This window comes from Antechinus flavipes, chromosome 6 (assembly GCF_016432865.1).
Source record: "Antechinus flavipes isolate AdamAnt ecotype Samford, QLD, Australia chromosome 6, AdamAnt_v2, whole genome shotgun sequence".
NCBI lineage: Eukaryota > Metazoa > Chordata > Mammalia > Dasyuromorphia > Dasyuridae > Antechinus > Antechinus flavipes.
The window spans coordinates 30,475,224-30,488,663 of record NC_067403.1 but is presented as its reverse complement, the minus strand read 5'-3'; the positions used below and the strand labels follow the sequence as shown (position 1 = coordinate 30,488,663).

Below are 13,440 nucleotides of genomic sequence, written 5' to 3'. Positions count from 1 at the left end.
GATGCTGGTTCCCTGACACAATAATCATATATCTCCATTGTGTCAATGAGGGGAAAGGCTGAAAATGTTTTATATTTGCTTCTGCTAAGCAAATCTTGAATCAACTTTGGCTTTTACAAAACTAGTCAACATTTGACCTCTCTCGGGAGAGGAAGTATTTTAGAAAAAAATCACTTTGGGAGGTGACAGAAGCATGGAGTAGGAAGATATCTGAGGTAGGTAAGAAATGAATCTTCCCTTACCAGAAGAAACGAAACACAACCCCATAAAGCAAAGAACACCAAAATTCATTTGAGTATTTTATTTATAAATGTACATTTACTATAAAAGCCGTTGCATTTAAGACAACTTTTTGCTACTCTTCAGAGGCATTTTAGAATAAATATTGTAAATGAAGGTTAGTGTGACTGATATAGCACATTAGCCAACCTAGAACAGTAATGACCCTCTTGGCTGGTCTTGCATATGACGTAGATCATTTTTACTTCATTAACTTTGATGCTTCAAATAGATAACTACAGTATGTTTTGCATTAATAACACTACATAGAAAGAGTGAGGAAACACATGAAAGTCTGATAGTGAAACACACATAACATAGTTATAATGGAGTTATCCGTGTTCTCTGAACAATGAGAAGGGAACAGCTTTTGGAGGATCTAAAAAAAATCAGATCTCATCCTTCCTCAAGAATAATAAATCACTTACTTTTCTCCTTTTCTTTCCTTGTTTCATTCTACAACTAAACACACTTATATATATTACAACCCAGTGTAGTAAAGCATTGTTTATATTTTTCTCCCCCTGGGATCTCCAAGATTATTTACCAAGAAATCTTCATACTTATTTTGTTGAATTGGAGAAAACAAAACCCAGGCTTTCCAAAATGCCATGTAACAGAGTCCAAATGAAATAGAAATCAAATAGAAATAGAACAGTTGGCAATTAGAATTTAGAATGCTGGAGATTATTCTGTGCTGGTGACTAGAGTTCATTATGAAAAATGCGCATCTTGCAGTTGGAAAATGAGTATTTTTCTTGACTGGATTCTAGTTTCAATATATGTATGATGACATTCACTAAGAAAAAATGTATAAATGAGGCTGTGGGAACCAGAAAAAAATGTGCAATATTCATGTATTCTTTATGTAACGGATGGAGTTTCATAGGTAAAAAGGGTTCTATAAAAAATCAGTTATGAATGTTAAAATTGTGCATGTTTTGTGCATTACCGTGGGAGAATACTCTGTGAATACCATGCAAAATGTAAACATCAACATTATCAAAATATCTAACAATAAAACATGCAGATGATTAATCAAAATATCGGACTGAATATCTGTACATTTCCAAAACTATTTTTTGTTTTCATTTTTGTAAAACAGCAACCGCTACCAGAAGTCTCAGGAACTGAAGGTCTCGGGAATAACTCCGTTCCTCTTGAATTCGCTGTATCCATAAGTCATCATTGACTATGTGCAATAGCTTTGCATTTTCTAAGGCACAATTTTAATGAAATGATGTATAAGGTTCAATCCAACATTTTCGAATGACAATGTCGTAAAAACGCCATCAGTGACCGAGGAGAAATTCTGCACAAGCACAGAACTGGCATGCAAAGGACCATCTAGCATAACATGTAAATAAATAGTCACTAGCTATATCAAATAACACATAGAAAAGTTATTGCTTAGCTAATAAACATCCACGTTATATCCCTTTACTAATACAGCAACATACCACGGATGGGTTCATCCTCTACATTCGCAACACATTTTCCTTAGTTTAACATGATTTTAAGGCAGAATAAATAGGTGTCCTAAACACCACCTGCTCTTCTCTGCCCTCCCACCCTTTTATAAGAAAAAAAAAATCCCGGGAAAGTTAAAATGAAGATTTTAAACAACTTTCTCCTTTCTTCAGCCAGCTGGAATTCATTATGGGACACATGGAGTTAAGGGAACAGCCCATCAATTCCTGGTTCAAGTTCTCCATGATCAATAGCTGGGACTCTTGACAACGAAGAGGAGAATTAAAGGAAACATGCATATATATATATAGGTATCCATTAAAGTGGATCGAAATACAAAGTGAACTGTAGGATCTTACTGGTCACACATCAGTCAGTGAGATCACACACGTTATCACATCCTTTTTAAGTAACTACAGCAGAGGTTCTCAAGCTAATCTCTGCACGTATATGGCACAGGGTACCGGGTACCCGAAGCGTATGAAGCATCCCTCCTAGGCTTACATGGGACAGTTCCTGGTCTTTCTCCTGGGAATGTTGTAAAGGATATTTGCCAAGGGCATCACGTTAACATTGTTCCTACCGATGTCCCACTTGTTGTTGGGAGAGAGTCAACTTCCTCTTTCTCTCTCTCGGATTCTGGTAGTACAGTACTGCAGTAATCCTGAAAAAAGACCGACTGAAATCATCTCATCTCTCTCATACTCTTGGGAAATGCCTCCATTCAGTCAGAGTATAGGCCCCGTAGGCTTTATAAGGGTTCTTTTTTATTTGACAGAATAAGCTACATTAATGACGTAACTTTGAAAATACATGAATGTTAATGGCGCAATAATTTACGGGCCTGACCTCGAAGGGTACAGAACATAAACGGTTCAGAATTACAGTATGTATTACCAAACTAGTATCTGTACAAAAAAAGAGTTATAGCTCAACAACAGAAAATCACTTCCTGTGATTTTTTTTTTTAGTTCAGAAATGTATTAATGAGAAGCTCCCTCAGTAGAGTGTTCATCAAACGTTGGCTTGTCCTGCACTTTCTATAGTTCGGTTGTGTAAACTTAAAATGTTTAGCTCCTAGAAATTTTAAAACAAATGGTTTCATTGCATTTTTTATCTTAATTCCCAAAGAAGATAATATCACATTTTAGATCATCAACATATCTTGCCATACCAAAAAAAAAAGATTATGTCAACCAAAAAAACAAAAACAATCCCACAAAACTTTCTGAAGGACTTGGGATCAAAACAACTCAATATTCTCTCAAAAGATACTGTGCAAATGCAGAAAGAAAAAATAAAAACAAAAGGAAAATACAAACATACATTGCGCTATAAAGGAACAGACACAGCCTCTTAGTCTAGCTTTTTAAAAATTAAATGAGTGCCAGGAAGCCCCACAAATATGGGCACATTTGTAAGCGATTGTCCAGGACATTCTGAAGGGGAGCAGTGGGAGGCGATTTATAGCAGTGAAAACCACGTCACAATGTTGTCGGCTGACCGGCACCTAAGGGAGAAGAAGGGAAAACTCAGTGACGGAATTAAACAATTCCTCTTTCTTGATTCCATCAACCTACAGAATAGTTGCAGAAAGAGAACAGGAGTTTGTTTTTATACTGTTTTGGGGTTGTTCTGAGCCACCCCAACGTGGTCTCCACATAATTCTATGCAAGTAAATAGAATTATCCCTCCAAAGAAAATGTGCCGTTGAGTCCTTCCTACATAGCTTCCAATGGGAACCACATTAAAAAAAGAGTTTAAGGTCAAATTTCTCAGAGGCATATCACACTGCCTAGTTTCCAGGAGATTCATCCTAGTTTCTTATGAGTGTGGCAATATGGGCTCCCATTTGCTTGAATTAAAAATAAGGAATCAGTCACGATAATACCTAATATTTATATTGTGTTTTAAAGCCCACAGAGGGCTTATAAAGCCCTCTCAGTTGAGATGCTCTTAATGTTCCCATTTGACAGACAAGGAAACTGAGGCAGAATTCAAGTGACTTGCCCAGAGTCCCATAGCTGCCTGAGGTCAGTTATGCTCTAGACTTTGTAACTCCGAGTCCTACACTTGGAATTCCTGCTACTCTGAACCTTTTCTCTTAGCATTAAGAGAAAGAGAGAAAACTTGGGAAGGATGAGATCCTCCAGACACCATTATTTATCAGCACCCCAATATATACTGCTCCATATGTGAAGGACACTTCCTAATTTCTAGATTTCACCCTATGGTGAGTCAAAGGAAATTCTGGGCTTCTAGATTTTATCTTCTATGGTGAGGGGAAAAAAAAGGCTAGAAAACTTCTCCCTCTTTTGCCTTATTTGTATCCCAGGATCAAAAGTCATCTGTTGGGAGTTGTAGGGGATAGGAAAGAACTGGGATGTCTGAAGTAAAATGGTAGTGATCATTTCAGACCAGTGGGTTGGGATCTCCGTATTCCTCATTGAAATCTTCATATCGTTTCTCCATCTTCAGCAACAGAATGAGGAAGAAACACATAATCAATTATAAAGTACCCAGGGACCTTTCCTAAACGTATTTCATAGTAAGAGATGATTGAACAGAACACTGTATACCGACAAGCTCATCTAACACATAAGTAACCGGGGACAGAAATTAAGCATGTGACGGCATTACGTGTTATGGCCAATTTATGACCCATTTTGGATGCTATTTGCATAAGATCTTAAAAGTATTTAGGTAGCTTTCAGGAATTCCATTTTAATATGTTCTCATGCAGTTTAAAAACTATTTGAATATGTCTCCTTACTCTTACAAAATAAGATTATGTATATTTCATTTTTATTATTCCATTGAATAAAATTATTTTCATTTCCTTAGAAAACTATTAGAATAAACCTTCCACACTGATCCTGTCTCTCTCTCTCTTTTTTTTCCTCAGATAAAAATAAGGATATGTAAAAACATTTCTAGAACTTACCTCCAGATCTGATTAGTTCCCTGGTATCTAGGATTGCTTCATTCATTCAAATGCATTAACACTCTTATAGCTAAATGTATGGTTCCCCCCTCAACTTTCAAAGCTAATTCAGTTTCTATAATATCAAAGAAAGACATAGGAGTATTTGCTGAAGTAGATAAGGGCTTTTAAGCCCCTTTCATGAAAAAAGCCATCGACCCTTCTTGGAAATGTTTTTACTTTTTCAATTACGAGTGAGATTTCTATATTGGTGGCCAGAAAGGAGTTATCGTGGATAAACACAGACTTAAATCAGGTGAACAGATTCATCTCTCCATGTCATTTTTAATAAAAATCTGTGAAGGAAAAATGTAGCTGGGTCACCATACTGAAAATCTGATCTTCCAGGTTTCAAATTACACATAGCTAAACAGATTCAGCAGAGTGCAGGGGAAAGCGTGCTGCTAAGGAAGAAGGGAACCTGGATTCAAATTTTACTTCTGATGGTTCGTTCTGGAACCCTGCGCAATCTCCCTGGCCACAAGATAAAATTAGTGAGCTGCATCAGATGGACTTAAAAGTCTCCTCTATGGGCAGCTAGGTGGTGCAGTGGATAGAGATCAGCCCTGAAGTCAGGATGACCTGAAGTATCTTGTCTCAGACACTTAACACTTCCTACCTGTGTGACCCTGGGCAAGTCAGTAACCCCAATTGCCTCAGCAAAACAAAAACAAAAAACAAAAGTCTCCTCCTCTACTTCTAGATCTGAGACTCTGGAGGGATTTCTCAAATTTTGAACTTTAAAATTCATTTTCCATTCAAAGCATAAAAGAAAAAATTTCTTTGAACAGGATAATTCTTTCTAAATGGCACATTTTTATGGAATAATTTGCAAATACCCTTAAAAGTGAAATTGAGATGAAAGGAATCTAGCTCCTCCCCTCTGATCTCTGAGGGCCTGTGGGATTTTTTATATTCTTCAGGTCTCTTCAGTACAGTTCACGATGGGGAAGAACAGAGAACAATGTGTGACATTATTTTTATTTCTCTGTTAAATCGTTTTCTGATTTATCAATATATTCTTCTGATAAATCACATTCAACTGGAATGCTGAGAAAAAGCTTCATTTGGGAAGATGAAGGGAAAATCACTTTGAAAAAAATTAGAGGTCAAAAAGTTCCATTTTTACTCTGGCGGATGTATTTTTAAAAAAAGTAAGTCTAGTTGTATCCGCAAATCTTGCTGAGGTTCTACCATTGTCACTCAATAAGTTGACACTCAAGAAAGAATTAAGTATTTATTTCTTATTCCCTTCAAAGACAAGCTCTTCTAAAAATTAAACAAGATTCGCTTGGAAATTTACTTAGCTGTTTGACTCTAATATTTTTCTTTTTTTATTATTTTTATTTTTCACTCTCAAATTTTCTTGAATAGCTATGGGTGTCTATTCCCCTCACTTCCCCGAGCCAATTTCATTTTTTAAAAGGAATACCCATACAAGATAAATGCATTGGAATTCAACGATCACAAAGTAAAATTTCAATTTTTTTTCAAAATAAAAATTATTTAAATATTTACAAATTTTGATAAAAACATGAAAACGTGTAACTTTATCTGATTAAAAAAAGCCCCACTATCTCATAGTTCAAAGGAAATTTTATTAATCTAAAACAAGCACGAAACTCCCAAAAGATTCCAGAATTTCTGACTAATGGTATTGCAGCGGACTAACATTTCCTCAGATTAATAAACCCTGAGACTTTTCCAACTTCCTTCAGAATTTAGAAGAGAATTTATTAAAGTGAAGGCAGCAGTTGTGCAACAGTGCCCTCTGCTGTTCCAAAATATGTAAGCAGCCTCACAAATAAATATTTGTAGATGAGATCCATAAATTCATTTCATCTTTATCTCCCCTATTTTGTTTTTCAGATTTTTCTATGATCTTGAGGGGATATAAAGGAGTAGAAGAGATGGTTCTTCTTACGTTTACAAATCAGATTGTTTTGGTTTAGTGGAAAGAAATGGAAAACCAAGAAATAGAGGAAAAAAAATTCTGAACTCCCAGCCTTATGACCAGAGTTATTTGGGGCAAAGCGTTAGGAAAAAAGGGGGCTGGATTTTGTTGTTGTTCAGGAGCTTTAGTCATGTCCAAAACTCTTCATGGGATTTCTTGGCAGACACTGGAATGGTTTGCTGTTTCCTTCTCCAACTCATTTTACAGATGAGGAAACTGAGGCAGACAGGGCTAAGTGATTTGCTCAGAGTCACACAGCTAATGAGCGTCTGTGACAATATTTAAGCTCAGGAATATGGCTTCTCCACACTTTTCTAGTCCTTTTCCCTAAGAACCCTATGTTACAAGTTTATATAATCAAGACCCCTGTAGGAGGAATATGTTCTATTTTAAAAATGATTGAGGAATTCAGGAAATGGATCAGGGCGTAGGTGATTAGGAAAGCTTTCATGCTGGTCGGACAATGTTCCTTTAGGAAAACCTTTGACCTGGGCTAGAAGGTGCTTTATCATCTGAGTAAAGAAGTGAAGATGGACATAGTCCACATAATACCCATGAGGAACAATACGGATGCTGTCTTGATGAAAGCAAAGGGTTGATGGTACCCAAAAAATGACTGGGGATATTTTTTACAGCTTAATGTTGTTCTGGGTAATCTCTGAGCTCTCCGCTCCCATTCTCATACCAATAAATTTACTTTGTATTTCTTTCCTGGGCACAAGATGTACCACGAGAGGGAAGAAAGGAAAGAAAAAGAATTTACTAAATGAATGCTGTGTATCAGGTGCTGTAGCAAGCACTTTACAAATATTACCTATTTGATTGCCACAAGTCCTCAAGGTAGGTATTATTATTCCCATTTCAGTGTTGAGAAAAATGAGACAGACAATGTTAAGTGACTCATCCAGAGTCACACAATCAGTAAATGTTGGAGACTTAAGATTCCTGACTCCAGGCCAACTAGCTCCCTCTAAATACAACATTTTTTACTTGCAAAGCTTTTTACAAATATCATCTCATTTGATTCTCTTGACCCCATTGGGAGTAAGAACTATTATTATCTCTGATTCACAAGTATGGAAACAGAATCAGACAGAAGTCTCACAGCTAGTAACTGTTCAAAGCTGGATTTGAACTCAGGCTTTAGTGACCGCAGGCTCCGTGTTCTATCCACCTTGCTTTTATTCCATAGGGAATAGGCTCCTTAAGGGCACTAGTTGTTTGCATCCCTGGTGCCTAGAATATTAATATATTCCTATTGAAATTCAACCGACATTTAATTTCTTTTCACTTGGATGCTGACAAATCTCTGTTTACAAGACAGGACTTTGTTGAGGAGAAAGTCTATAGGAAAGAAAGAGAGACAGGGCCTCAGGAAACAAGAGATTTTCTGCATCTCCGGGTTCCTGGGCTGGCTACAGCACTTACTTCTGGACCGGATGTAGCAGTCATTGCAGTTGAGCAAACCATTGCGGATCCGGACATCTGTTCCACTCACCGAATCTCCCAGCTGTCCTTTGCAGATTCCACACTGTCCATTAAACAAGAAGGAAGTCAGCAGAAATGGGAGAATGAGTTCCTGTATCGATCATTCACAGACAAATCATCACAGAAGAAGCAGCTTTTTATACGCATCAAATGTAACCCCATTGGTGGTTTCGAGAAGTAAATGACATTTGGAACATTGACTGAAACTTGTCTGAATCTTTCATGGGGAAAATCTGTAAATAAGACACTGGGGTGGGTGGCCATTTCCTTCTCCAGCTCGTTTTCCACATGAAGAAACTGAGGCAAACAGGGTAAAGTGACTTGCCCGGAGTCACAGCTAGGAAGTGTCTGTGATCAGATTTGAGTTCATAAACACGGCTTCTCCATCCCTTTCTAATTCTTTTCTCTATGAACCCTATGCCAGGAAGCAGGGAGTCTAGCCTGGAGGCTTGTGAGTAGAGGAAGGGAGTAGGTGGGAGAGGATGGAGGCTCCAATAGGATCTCCTGCTGCCTCAGCCACTGGAGAGGGACCAGCTCGGGAGAGGAGAAATGTAGGAGAGTAAGGTGGGCAGTTGTTATAACTGGAGGAGAGGGAGTAACTTCATCAGGGCTCAACAAAGAAGGATCAGCATTTTGGAATCCCCACTTTGCCTTCCTACACTATTTCTATCTTTAGAAAGTATATGTTTTTGAAGGTATCAAAAAAATCAATTTGTAGATTTGTATGTTAATTATAAGTTCTTGGGGCAGCTAGAAGGCTGCAGTGAATAGAGCACCAGCCCTGAAGTCAAGAGGACCTGAGTTCAAATTTGATCTCAGACACTTAACACTTCCTAGCTGTGTGACCTTGGGCAAGTCACTTAACCACAATTGCCTCAGCCCCCCAAAAAATTATAAGTCTTCTTATTAAAATTAATTTACTTGTACTTTTATGAATTTTGCTTTGTGATTGAAAACAAAGTATAATTTAGGACAGACTAATACTATGGAGAGAGCTGACTGAGAGACTGTGCTCTTGTGAATAGATAATAACCCCCAGAGAAAGGGATAAGTGGATTCAGGTAGCAAATTCTGCCACAAGCTGTGTGATTCCGGGACTCTCATTAACTGGGAAGCCCACTAAGACCGTAAGTCATGAACCAGTTACTGTTCTGCACTGGTGAACGGCATTTCCAGAAACTCTTTATACCCATGAAATAATGTCTCCCCTCTTCCCACCCCCCCCAAAATGATAAGTGACATAAACAAATAAACTACCCAAACCAGAAGCGTCAAGTGCCCACATTATCATTTCTTTGTTAGCATTATTCACTTTGTCTTCCTTTAGTTCTTTGTATAGCTCATAGACCAGACGGTCATTTAATTCAACAAATTAATTATGTCCTATGATATATTTAATCCAATACATGAATAATGCCCTACAATGCTATCCGTAAAGGAATAAGGTGACATGGTGTGTATCCTTAGTAAACTTTGTCTCTCCTTTGGGGGTCCTATGTTCTGTACACAGTAGGGATTTAATAAATGGATGCTTAATTGATTCTAAGGGAGTCACAGACTGGAAATAAAACACACTTAGAGTGTGAGCAAATACACACTCTACTTAGTCTGAAAGGAGACGCATTTCTCTCTCTCTCTCTCTCTTTTAAAATCTCTATCTAGTTTTGAGTTAGGAGCAGAGAGAGAGGAGAGGGCTAAATAATAACACCCACCTCTGTACCACATATATAGTTTAGAGATTTAGATCACAGGAACCAATTGTTCAATTATCGAAGCCTTCCATCGGCTAAGGGAATTGGGCCAGGTACTAACAGTTCCTAATATTCACTCTTCAAAATTTCAGGGATTAGAAAAAGTTTTCCTGATAGTAACAGTTCCTAATAATCATTCTTCAAAATTTTAGGAATTAGAAAGGCTTTTCCAGATACAAACAGTTCCTAATATTTACTCTTCAACATTTCAGGGATTGGAAAAATTTTTCCAGATACTAAGTTCCTAATATTTACTCTTCAAAATTTCAGGATTAGAAAGAAATTCCTGAAAGAAATTCCAGAATTTCTAACAGAATTCTATAATTAACATTTTCCACTTCGGTGTATTTCAGAGTAGAATTCTTAGCTCCTTACTGGACTATACATTTCTTCCAGGTATGCACTATTTAGTCCTGGGCAAAGACCACAAAGCAAGGTAAACCAGTCTAGTTGTACCTTCTGGGGATGACAAGATTGCAAAGATGACCATATTCACACCCAGAAGGACAGACAGCACAGAATGATTAAAAAAGGATGTCGTGGAATCTTATTTAGCCTGAGAAGTAATAAATACATACCCTGAAGCACTGGATGTGAAAATAAAGGCTAAGCGTTTCGATGATCATGGCTGCTCCTTTCCCCAGAGGAAGCCCACAAGCAGAGCATAACTTCTTCCCGCTTATGGACCTAGATGAAAATATATTTGCACATCATCTGTATGACACAGGACAGGCTAACTCATCCTGCTACCAAGAAATGAAAATGCAAATTTCCAAAGGACATATTGCGAATTATTTTCATTGCCCCCAAAGGTGACCGAGTTAAGTCATCGAGATGGTCATAAGTACTGACAGGAAGCTTCCTGAAATTCAATTAAGTAAATTCAATAAATGTTCAATTCAATAAGCATTTATTAAGCACCTTATAGTGTTACACCTCGTTTATTAGAAGATAAAAAGACACTAGGTTAACTAGGTCCACAGGATATCTTTCACTGTCTATGTAGTTGGTTGAGCTTTCTGCCCTGTAACTGGCCCAATTTCAGAATGGAGTGACGCCTCTGTAAGAGTGCATTCATTCAACAAACATTTGTTAAGGATCTATTATGTTGACGATTCTACTCCAATACCGAATCTCTCTGATCTCATGCGGCAGCACCACTTCCAAGAGATCAGATTGCAAGCTATCCATGCCTTCTCATCCTGGGCAATTCCTGACTTCTTGTAAGGGGTGGGATGGGGTGGGGTACATCCAGAATCCAAGGCATACACAATAATAACAAACACTTATACATCTTTTTGCAGGTTTGCAAATATATTAACTCAATTGATCAAGCTTTTTAGTGCACAGTTACATAATCTACACCCGATATAAAAATTATAATGACTCCTCTTGAAGCAGAAAATGATACAACAAAACTGTTTTCTACATTATTTATTCTCTGAAAAGCTCTGGGAGATACCTTCTCTAAAATATGCAAAGAGCTCTTAAATAATTTAAAAATCAAAGCAATGATTAGGGAAAATGGGGATGTTGGGGAAGGCAAGGGAAAAGTGGATAGAAAGGCAAGGGATTATTGGATAGAAGACTGTTTTCTACATCATATATTTATTCTCTGAAAAGTCCTGATTACTAAACAGATACCTTTTCTAAAATATACAAAGAACTCTTAAATAATTTTAAAAAATAAAGCAGTGATGTTAGGGGAAATGGAGATGTTAGGTAAAATAAAGGATTATGCAGGGGTCCTCAAACTTTTTAAATAGGGGGCCAGTTCACTGTCCCTTAGACTGCTGGAGGGCCGGATTATAGTAAAAACAAAACCTTTGTTTTGTGGGCCTTTAAATAAAGAAACTTCATAGCCCTGGGTGAGGGGGATAAACATCCTCAGCTGCCGCATCTGGCCCACGGGTCATAGTTTGAGGACCCCTGGATTGGCTAGAAAAGTTGCCCCCAAGGAGATTTACATTTTAAGGTTTTCTTCCTTACCTTTCTCCTCTCCCCCTCTCTTTAGGTATTAAATTAAATTTCTAAATCTATCACCTCCTCTAATTACTTAGTAATTAATTACTGGTAAAAAGATTTGGGTATCCTTGAAGAACACTGTGGTGCTCGATGTCTAACAGCAATCAGACAAGAGTTCTAGCTGACTAAGAGGAGGATGAAGCTTCCTTCCTGACTCTCTTTCTTGGTTTCTGTCAAGGTGAGTGTAGAATCCTGGCTAGGAGGTCTATGTTGCCTTGGAAGGGAAAAGCACCTGCTTGAGAGCTAGGATACTGTATCCCGAAAATTATTATCAGATTGCACACTCTATACAATGTAATTAAAGCACTGTGGAAAACAGGGCTTCACTTTTTCTTTATTCTTCTACCGAATCAGAAGCTGAAATAGAATGGGTTTCCTGTATTCAAAGAGGTACCGACAAACTCCCCAACTTGTTTGGTACCAGTTCAGGTAAAATTAAAGTGGCTTCCAAGGAATGTCATTAAGAGGCTATCCAAAACCGAACAAGACAGCCCAGGAAGAGCCTGTTGGCCTTTCCTACCTGCTGGGAGATTGGCCGGGAGGGGTGGGAGTGCATGGGGATAACTGTCCAACTCTGAAATTCTCATGAGGGCTGGTCCTGAAATATAAAAGAGAAATGAAGAATTAGAGCAAATATCAATAAATCACCCAAAGTCCAATCAAGGGGCAGCCACCTTTTCACTCTGAAAACAACAAAAACTCTCACAACTCTCCATTATAAAAAAGAACAAAGATACAGCACTTGTAATTTATAAAGGCTTCTCAGAATATTGGCTGCCCTGTATCAATGATGAAATCAAAGTGGTTTTGATAGGACAAATTAGAAAAGTCAAGATCTACCTTTTCTAATATTTATTTTTGCCTGTTAGGTCTTTTAACCAAATTTTATAAGATGTTCCTTTAGTTCTCTATACCAAAATGTGATCTGCCCCAGAACAAAATGCGCACCAGTAACTGTTCTTGAAAAGAGTTAGAAAACTAATGGCTATATGTAGAAAGGATCAGCCTCACTCTAAAAGGTCCCTCCCACCAGGGGATAAATCTCTAGAATCATATATTTAATTAACATTTCAGAATAGATATTTTAAATGGGTGATGCGCCTTATCTTGTAAAAGCAATGGATAGATCTGATTAAAAATCGTATTTGTGCTTTAAAAAAAAAAAAGAGCTAAAAAAAGTTTATTACCTCCTATCTTGTTAAAAGGATATATCCTTAAAATACATGCTATTAAAAAAATAGTGATAGAGATAAATAATTCCATTCCCAAATCTAGCTCATTAAAAAAAAAAAAAAGTGGCATATAGTATAGTCTAGAGATAAGCCCAAAAGAAAGGGAAAAAAATGAATTTGAACATTCAACTAAGAAAAGTGATAAGTCATAGAATTTAACACATAAGTGGAGCAAAAAACACTAGCATTTTAAAAAACAATAGGTGAAATTACTAGTTATGTCACAATATCACTGCTCAAATATGAGATGAAAAAGTG

General features: G+C 37.3%; 1 protein-coding gene across 8 annotated transcripts in view; it reads right to left on the bottom strand.

The window, feature by feature from the left end:
• Positions 1 to 286: 286 nt before the first annotated feature.
• The window catches only part of LIMCH1 (LIM and calponin homology domains 1), a 334,515-nt gene continuing 321,361 nt past the window's right edge, over positions 287 to 13,440 (bottom strand). For all 8 annotated transcript variants that reach the window (XM_051965619.1, XM_051965620.1, XM_051965622.1 and 5 more), the window contains 4 exons: positions 12,471 to 12,548; positions 10,504 to 10,612; positions 8,115 to 8,217; positions 287 to 3,259 (listed from right to left, as the gene is read on the bottom strand). In XM_051965619.1, the coding sequence (XP_051821579.1) occupies positions 3,234 to 3,259; positions 8,115 to 8,217; positions 10,504 to 10,612; positions 12,471 to 12,548 (316 nt within the window). In that variant the 3' untranslated portion in view covers positions 287 to 3,233. The remainder of the gene's footprint in view (positions 3,260 to 8,114; positions 8,218 to 10,503; positions 10,613 to 12,470; positions 12,549 to 13,440) is intronic.